The 8,931-nt window shown below is 47.6% G+C and overlaps 2 protein-coding genes across 2 annotated transcripts; one reads left to right on the top strand and one right to left on the bottom strand.

Annotated features, from left to right (window-relative positions):
- The first annotated feature begins 1,375 nt into the window (after positions 1-1,375).
- F4822DRAFT_29023 (AAA ATPase) lies at positions 1,376-4,753 on the top strand. Its single transcript, XM_051455008.1, has 6 exons — positions 1,376-1,511; positions 1,586-1,613; positions 1,669-1,724; positions 1,783-2,032; positions 2,090-3,581; positions 3,636-4,753. The coding sequence occupies exons 1-6, from the start codon at positions 1,471-1,473 to the stop codon at positions 4,229-4,231; spliced, it is 2,463 nt and encodes an 820-aa protein (XP_051319662.1). The 5' UTR covers positions 1,376-1,470; the 3' UTR covers positions 4,232-4,753.
- A 231-nt stretch (positions 4,754-4,984) lies between these two features.
- Positions 4,985-5,814, bottom strand: F4822DRAFT_424352 (uncharacterized protein; the record flags this gene model as incomplete). The annotated part of the gene is made up of 2 exons (XM_051460132.1): positions 4,985-5,154; positions 5,211-5,814. 2 exons carry the CDS (start codon positions 5,812-5,814, stop codon positions 4,985-4,987), a joined length of 774 nt encoding a protein of 257 aa, XP_051319661.1.
- Between the last annotated feature and the right edge of the window lie 3,117 nt (positions 5,815-8,931).

Here is an 8,931-nt window from a genome sequence, read left to right as displayed (position 1 = left end):
AAAGGCACCTGGGCAAGTGATGTCATTTTTCGCTGTATGGGGCAATGAATAAATTGATGTCGGCACACCTACCCCGTCCGCATTTCTGCACGCAAAGTCACACGCCGCAAAACTTGACCCGAACTCCTACCGCTTGTAGCGTTGGTCGTGTGATTGGCTCGGTCAACAACTGTTGTGCGATTGAATTGATCATCAAAACACCTCAATAAGTTGGGTACGTACTTAATATTACCTAATGAACGGGTGTCTTAAATAAAATAACATCTTCAATGTTCACGACAGGAGTTGCTTTTTGTTTCCTTTTTAATAGGGGGTAGTGACCGGTGGCTGGTTGTGTCTCGGGAATACTGAATTACTTAGGTACCTGGACGGGAACGTGATGCAAGGAGTGGTTTTCACCACGTCTTTTTCCTACAATTTCTGTTAAATCCGAAAGCCACCAGCCTGCATCTTAGATGAGGTATGTATCACAGCTTATGTAACTTGTGTAAATGGGGGTACATCTATCGAAAATATACTTAATCAATCTTTGCAATTATACAAAGAAATCTAATGAGGCGGAATAGTGATGCTCCGGAGAGCCTTATGAGTTGGGTCCACGTATATGATTTTGTTTTTTTATGAAGGGAAGGACAGGGCTGAATAAATTCCTTGGGTTTTGCTGGGGTGTGAGGCTCTATTACAGACGAGGCTCCGTTAATAAAAACTCTGAATGTGTAACACCACCGTCCACGTCGCCAGCTACTGCCTGGGATCCATGATTTTTTTTTTTTAATTGGGGCTCCGGTCTTTAGTAAAGGATCAGCTACGTTATTAAACGGCAGGGACGGTTATTCACCGTTTGCATGTAGGGATTTAGTAGGAAAACACATAAAATAGGGTTTTCTAATGGATTCTTCTACCTATGAAGAAGGAACGTACATAAAATATTACATGTGAAGCAAGTGCAGATCAAAACAAACATTGAATTGAACAGTACGTACCTACCTAGATAGACTCGAAGCATGCAGGTACAGTGGGAAAGTGCCTAATTGTAGTGATTGCGTAGTGGGTTGCCTGCCTGTCGATAAGCTATCAGTTAGTAAGCCCCAGGCGACGAAATCTGGCTTGTTAGGCTGTGGTGGAATTTATTGGAAGGTGTGGCGGGCCTAGATTGGATAAACTGGTCCGAGCTCCTTCTACCTCTCGTCATCAACAGCTCAAACACTAGAGCCGTAAGAACAACCAAACTCCGAACTTCACCATTTTCTCCCACCTTCACCATCTTTTCTCTACTCATCCCCCAAACTTTTCACAACTCAGAGATAATCTAATCTTGAGTTGTCGCGGAGGATATAGCATCCTTTGCACACTTTCCTTCATAAACTACCTACATCCGAAACCGCCTTGTTTTTCTGGCGGCACTCCCACAACAACTAAACCGCCCGATATCTACCTTTAACGAACGACCCCATTCACACAACAGACACCATGGCATCCGAGCCTGAGCATAAGAAGAAGGTCAACTTGGCGTAAGTCTTCACAATCAATTAGAATAATCATAAAAATATACGGTTATGAACCTAAGCTAATATATTACTTCCAGCGACGTCTCCGGCGCCGAGCCCAAAGATGTACGATACCAACCCTAATGGCTTCGTAAATTCATAGACTGACCTTTAATTCTAGGAGAACGATGTTTCGACGGCTATCCTAAAGAAGAAGAAGAAGCCGAACCAGCTGATGTGCGTATTTTATTTTTCTTCGGCCCTTCAAGTAGTCGTTACTAATTATTTTACATAGGGTAACTGATGCCACTAATGATGACAACTCTATCATCGCACTCTCGAACAACACCATGGAGCAACTCCAGTTATTCCGAGGAGACACCGTTCTTGTACGAGGCAAGAAGAGAAAGGACACTGTCTTGATTGTCCTAGCCGATGATGATCTTGATGACGGCAGTGCCCGACTCAACCGAGTCGTTCGCCACAACCTCCGGGTCAAGCACGGTGATATCGTCACCATTCACCCGTGCCCGGATATCAAATATGTGAGTTGCTGCCAAATAGATTAAAATAAAATAACTTCCTACTAACTTCAAAATCAGGCCAAGCGCATTGCGGTACTTCCCATCGCTGACACCGTTGAGGGTCTAACCGGCTCGCTTTTCGATGTGTTCCTCGCCCCATACTTCCGAGAAGCCTACCGACCCGTTCGTCAAGGTGATCTATTCATCGTCCGAGGTGGTATGAGACAAGTGGAATTCAAGGTGGTCGAGGTTGATCCTCCGGAGTACGGTATTGTTGCACAGGACACTGTTATTCACTGCGAGGGTGACCCGATCCAGCGTGAAGAGGAGGAGAACAACCTCAACGAAGTTGGTTATGATGACATTGGTGGTTGCCGCAAGCAGATGGCCCAGATCCGAGAAATGGTTGAGTTGCCGTTACGTCATCCTCAACTTTTCAAGTCCATTGGTATCAAACCTCCTCGTGGTGTTTTGCTCTACGGACCTCCGGGTACCGGTAAGACGCTGATGGCCCGTGCTGTCGCCAACGAGACTGGTGCGTTTTTCTTCTTGATCAACGGTCCCGAGATCATGTCGAAGATGGCCGGTGAGTCAGAGTCGAATCTACGTAAAGCATTCGAGGAGGCTGAGAAGAACTCGCCTGCTATCATCTTCATTGACGAGATCGACTCTATCGCACCCAAGCGAGAGAAGACCAATGGTGAGGTTGAGCGACGTGTTGTCTCTCAGCTTTTGACTCTCATGGATGGCATGAAGGCACGATCCAACGTCGTTGTCATGGCCGCCACTAACCGTCCCAACTCTATTGATCCCGCTCTTCGACGTTTCGGTCGTTTCGATCGTGAGGTTGATATTGGTATCCCTGACCCCACTGGTCGTCTTGAGATCTTGCAGATCCACACTAAGAACATGAAACTTGGTGACGATGTTGATCTTGAGCAGATCGCCGCTGAAACTCACGGTTACGTGGGTTCTGATATTGCGGCTCTTTGCTCGGAGGCTGCCATGCAACAGATTCGTGAGAAGATGGATCTCATTGATCTAGATGAGGATACCATCGACGCCGAAGTGTTGGATTCGCTAGGTGTCACCATGGAGAACTTCCGATTTGCTCTTGGTGTTTCGAACCCGTCGGCTCTTCGCGAAGTCGCCGTCGTCGAGGTTCCCAACGTCCGCTGGGAAGATATTGGAGGTCTCGAAGAGGTCAAGCAAGATCTCAAGGAGAGCGTTCAATACCCCGTCGACCATCCCGAGAAGTTCCTCAAGTTCGGTCTTTCTCCGTCACGTGGTGTGCTATTCTTTGGTCCTCCTGGTACGGGTAAAACAATGTTGGCCAAGGCCGTTGCCAACGAATGTGCGGCGAACTTCATCTCCGTCAAGGGTCCTGAACTGTTGAGTATGTGGTTTGGTGAGTCCGAAAGCAACATCCGAGATATCTTTGACAAGGCTCGTGCGGCCGCTCCTTGTGTGGTCTTCTTGGATGAACTGGATTCGATTGCCAAAGCCCGTGGTGGATCCGTTGGTGATGCCGGTGGTGCTTCGGACCGTGTTGTTAACCAGCTTTTGACCGGTAAGTTTCTCTCGAGCTCATCCTATACTATATATCGCTAACAATGGAGAATAGAAATGGACGGTATGACATCAAAGAAGAACGTCTTCGTTATTGGTGCCACAAATAGGCCCGAGCAACTAGATCCGGCTCTTTGCCGTCCGGGTCGTCTTGACTCGTTAATCTATGTTCCCCTACCCGATGAGGTTGGTCGTCTTAGCATCCTGAAGGCACAATTGCGCAAGACGCCCGTATCCGGTGATGTCGATCTTAACTACATTGCCTCTAAGACTCACGGCTTCTCCGGTGCCGATCTTGGATTCATCACGCAGCGAGCTGTCAAGATTGCCATCAAGGAATCTATCACCCTTGATATTGAGCGACAACGTGCTCGTGAGGCCGAGGGTGCTGGTGACATGGACGTCGACGAGGACGTTGAGGATCCCGTACCCGAGTTGACAAAACGCCATTTCGAAGAGGCGATGCAAATGGCCAGAAGATCCGTCAATGATGTGGAGATTCGCCGCTACGAGGCTTTCGCTCAACAGATGAAGAACGCTGGCCCTGGTGCCTTCTTCAAGTTCCCCGCCGCCGGTACCAGTGGCACTACGGGCGATGGCGATGGCAACAACTTCGGCCAAGCCGGTGACGATGACGGTCTTTACGATTAAGTTCAGCTCCCTACTAAGTCCAATAGTCTAATAGGGTCACCCCTGTACTCTACTTCCTTTGCTTATCGTGCATTTCGACATAATTGACAGCACGGCACACAATTTTGAGGGGTGGACTTGGAGCCCAGTGCCCTACTTCGTTGTTGCTCGTGAAAGGGATTTGCATTTCCGATAGATTTGAGGCCGTCAGATGCTGGAGACGGACTGCGGCCAAATTTCCTTGCACAACGACAGGTGTAGCCAGTTGATCTTCACATGGAGATAGTTCTATCCTAATCAGGGTGAGATGTAATCATACACATCCAATGCTGCAGAGGGCGGATTAGTTTACGATAGACCCAGAAATTGACTTCAGTTGCTCATAAATATCCTCACAAACCAGCTTTTAGTACTCTTATTGATATGTGCTGTATGATGCGTTTGTACTTGTGATATGAATGAACTCACTATCTATGGATGTGTCCTTGCTGGCGTTTACGTCCAGTGTAGATCACTTGCAACAACATACTATGCGCAGAAAACATACTTCTCATAGCCCGCAATGAAACATGAATGGAAATATATACGTCTTATTTAGAATAGTTTGAATAGATGATGACTTTAATCATTTGCCATAAAGCAAAGCTAAGAAAAGGCACTCGATGCAGATGCCTTCTTCAAAAAATCAGAACCTAAGCGCACCAACGCCAATGCTCCCCTTTCCACCCTGTCCGCCCTACACCGATGCCATTCTTGAATTCGCAGTAATCGTTTTTAAACGAAATGGGAATAGGTTTTGGGGGGGTATTTGTCCGTGCTTGAATGTCCCATCGCGTGTACCCGTTTATGTATACAATCGTTGCCTGCCTGTTGTTGACTTGCTGGTATCTTCGTTCCGTTCGGCGATACATCACCGTCGTCGAACATCTCATCCTCCTTCACGTCTTCTTAAACTTAGCCTTGGCCCTGCCCCTGACTTTTCCGCTCGGCGGTACCTAACCAGCCGTCGCACCATCATCGATCTCGCATACAGCCTCGAGACACTCGCGTGTTACCTTAATTACGGACTCTACCACGGCCTGCGGGATTGCGAGGTTGTTGTCTGTATTACTTGTTCCGTTTACGCCGGTCTTGCTAGCTCCGTTTGCGTTCCCGTTTGTGCTCGCGCCGTTTGCTTCGCTACCGTTTGTTCCGTTGGTTGTGCTGGAGTCGGCGGCTGCGGTGTCATGGCGTATGTCTTCGATTACGCGCCGTACTAGCGCTGGGAATGTGGTTACGTCGCCGGAACGTAGGAGGGTTAGGGCGTGGGCTTGGACTGCTGAGGGCCAGTTTGCTGGGTGCGCGTTTAGGGAGTGCAGGAAGTGGTCTTGGATCCTGCGCAGAGAGGGGTTGTTAGTTGGTGGGTTTCTTTGTTGTAGTTGGCACAGGATGGGATGAGGTGGATAGGTAAAGGAGGAGAGATAAGGGGTAACGTACTTCGCCATGTGCCCTTCTCTAATGAGCAGCATGTTTATCTGAGATCGCAGATCAGGGTCCTGCGTCGCGGGCGTGTAGTTCGCCGCCGAGCCGGGTACTTTGACGGGGGTTTGTGGTGGGTGCGACATTGTGGATGGATGGATAAGAATAGGAGAGATAAAGCTAAGGCGGAGTATAAGCCTCGATTATTCTCTCTGTTTCTTTTGAAGCAGAGAGATGCGGGAATACGAGGCTGATCCCGAAGCTCGTGGCGGTTTCGCTGGAATGCGGTCTTCCAGGCACCGGGATAAAGGAGCTACTCGGGGTTGCTTCGGGGTGCTATTCCCTTGCTGGATAATGAGAACATCCAACTACGTAATTGGTCGCCGTAATGAGAAAGTTAATTCTAATTAACGGCAACTATTCTGACGTATGTCGTCGCTGGTTGCGATTTCCAATGTAATTGGAAAAGGCAATGGCGAGGCTGACAACTATTCGGAAACTTTGCCTTGTAAAAAGTGGGTAACTTCTAACAGGGAACTGTGGGGCTCCAAAAAGTCTAAGCGCCCTAGGGTCGGATAGCCCTTGTAAGAAAGTTCCGACCAGTCAGAGTGGATTTTAGGAGTGCGGGTTAGCCTAATCCGGGATATGTGGCTTGCGTGTGGAAATTAGGGATTAGAGTAGCCCCATCATACTTGGATCTTCCCCCCCTTTCCCCAAAATTGGGTCTATACTCCTCCCTCTACTTCGATATTTTACATAAGCTTAACATTAACATATTCATCTCACCGTTCCTATAGAAAATAGAAAAAATGCGGCCCAATTTCGAGAAAAAATCTACTATGCCTCATGACCATATGGTACATACTACCAATTTTTTATGAGTTTTGGAACCTATGATGACTGATGTTACATAGCTCCTGTTCCTGAGTGACCATTTGTCTTAAGCAAACACTCTAGACGCAGGTATTTATCCCACTCCGCTATTATGATGTCTTTTACTATGGAAGCTTTTAACGAAAACTATATCAAACCTATAATGCAAGGACGCCGCGCCGTTCCATTGTCTAAACAGAGCTTCTAATTCAGGCTAATTGCTATACTGACGTAGTATGGGTCTCGGGGGCCCTTACTCCAAGGGGGAGCCGCTCATCGCTTCCATACCGCTGGCAAGTCGAAACGATCCCATCTTAAAATAAGCTATTTTCAGGGTCGCGTGCGTGTGCAATTTGAAGCCCGAGGGGGTCCCGAGGAAATGCTTCACAAGAAAAAAAAAATGCTGTTTGAAGGCACCTGGCATATTGAGACATGTGGCATCCGAAGACTCGAAGGATTGAATGCAGAATATTCTGGGCGTGGGTGTTCCTGTTTCTATGAGTAATAATTATCTATTTGGTGATGGGTATACTCGTTGGAGATTTCAATCGAGCGCGGAGTGTTGGTAAGATTAAACGACCAAAAGAGAATTACAACTTTTAGAACGACACCACATAGACAGTAAGTAGTATAACATTCTACAATTGGTATAGGTAATCTATTAGGCATGTAAAGCGCTTTCTTGTCATCAATATTCTGCTTCTCGGCTACTTTTGCGATTTTTTAATGGCGCGCCTAGGGAAAAATGCGATGTGGGAAAATAAAAGCTGTCAGAAAATTGCCAAGACCTGTGATACTGGCCATTTAAGCATCATCACAAACAGACGACAGCGTAACATTATAACACGTCTATTGGTGTGAAGTTACACTATATTGGGAGGCTGAGTTGTCCGGGTTCGCCACCCATAACTAATCAATCTTAGAATAGTATATCATATCTAAGTATACTCTTCAAATCCTACACTCCAGATTGAAACGGTGTATATGCCGAGAGTCAGTATTTTCCAATGAACATGTTACCATTACTCATGGCCACCTCGGTCTAATTAACACGATAGCAATACAGATTCCTCGGGGTATATCCTCTATTCTGCGCGGATAGGCTGTTAAGTCGGGGAACCCTCTACACCGACTATTGCTTCCCTCCCTTCTACTATATGCTGCAGTGTAGGGGTTCTTGCATTCGGCTCGGTGTATGTACAGCGAATAAAAGCCAACCGGATCAGCCGCGACCTGTTCTCTATTCGCTAATCTATCCTCGAGGTCTCTTGCCGCGGTCGCGCTAAGGGGGGGTCCCGTTGCCCTGAACCAGCCCGAATGACCGATTCTCTGCAGCGTTAGGCCTCCCTTCCCCGTAAAAAGTTTGTGATATCTGATATGGTATATGTCGAGTTCATCCTAGTCATGATGACGATTTTCTCATCGTGCGGGCATCAATGGTAGATCGGGTAGATGTCAACTTCAAAGCTAAGAAGAGGGAAAAAAAAAAAGTCGGTCTAGATAAGGCCCCTTAGCGATGGCTAGCACAGTGGCATGTTATTTCGGGGTAGGTCGAAGACGATTGGCCGTGAAAATAGGCTTCTCGCAGCGCCGTTACTTGCCGTGATCTGCACTAATTCCTTAGTGTATCCGTGTTGCGCTGTTGTCACGGCAAGAGTCAGCAAGTATAATCGCCTTCCAATCTAAGACACACATAGGCTAGGGGGGAACTCGACGTACGTATACGCTATTGTTGCCGTTCCATCGCACTGGGGCCGCTTACTCTCGACAATGAGAGGCCCATAGACCGGCTCGCCTCACGCTTCGCCCTGCATGATCCTCTCCTTTTCTTTTTTTGGAACTCGCCCCGACGCACTGAGATAGAGCTTCGGCTTTCCGTATAGCTCGCCGATGCGTGTTTTGAAAGGCTACCCACGGAATATTATACCGGCTAACGGCGCTTGGTAACAACATGATCTCTGTTCCACCCCTACCCCATGTTTCTGCCCTCCCGAGGCGCCTAATTTGAGGGGGATGTAGCTGTGAACTTAGCACGAAGTATCGTCTATGTACCAACTCGTGGTGTGCTGTTGTCATCCACCGGAAATGAGGTCTATGATAGTCGATACACATGTGCTAGCGACCTTCACCATTGTCGTTTCTTGTTTTTGTGATTTTTGTTGACTGCGAAAGTGGCACGGGTAGCTGCGTAGAAATCGGGTTGGGATTCGGGCCTGCTAAAGTAAGTTTAGGGTGTGGAAAACTATTTCGAATGGTTCGAAGCCTCAACGAGCTGCTACGTGATAGGTACGCCCTGTGGGAATACGTGGTCATATGGTCGATGACCCAAGCTCACCGTCGAATGGATCATATCATAAGGATTATCGGGCATATCTAGAGGATTATAACAT

Source organism: Hypoxylon trugodes (genome assembly GCF_022578975.1).
Source record: "Hypoxylon trugodes strain CBS 135444 unplaced genomic scaffold F4822scaffold_1, whole genome shotgun sequence".
Classification (NCBI taxonomy): Eukaryota; Fungi; Ascomycota; class Sordariomycetes; order Xylariales; family Hypoxylaceae; genus Hypoxylon; species Hypoxylon trugodes.
This window is presented reverse-complemented; position numbering and strand designations above follow the sequence as displayed.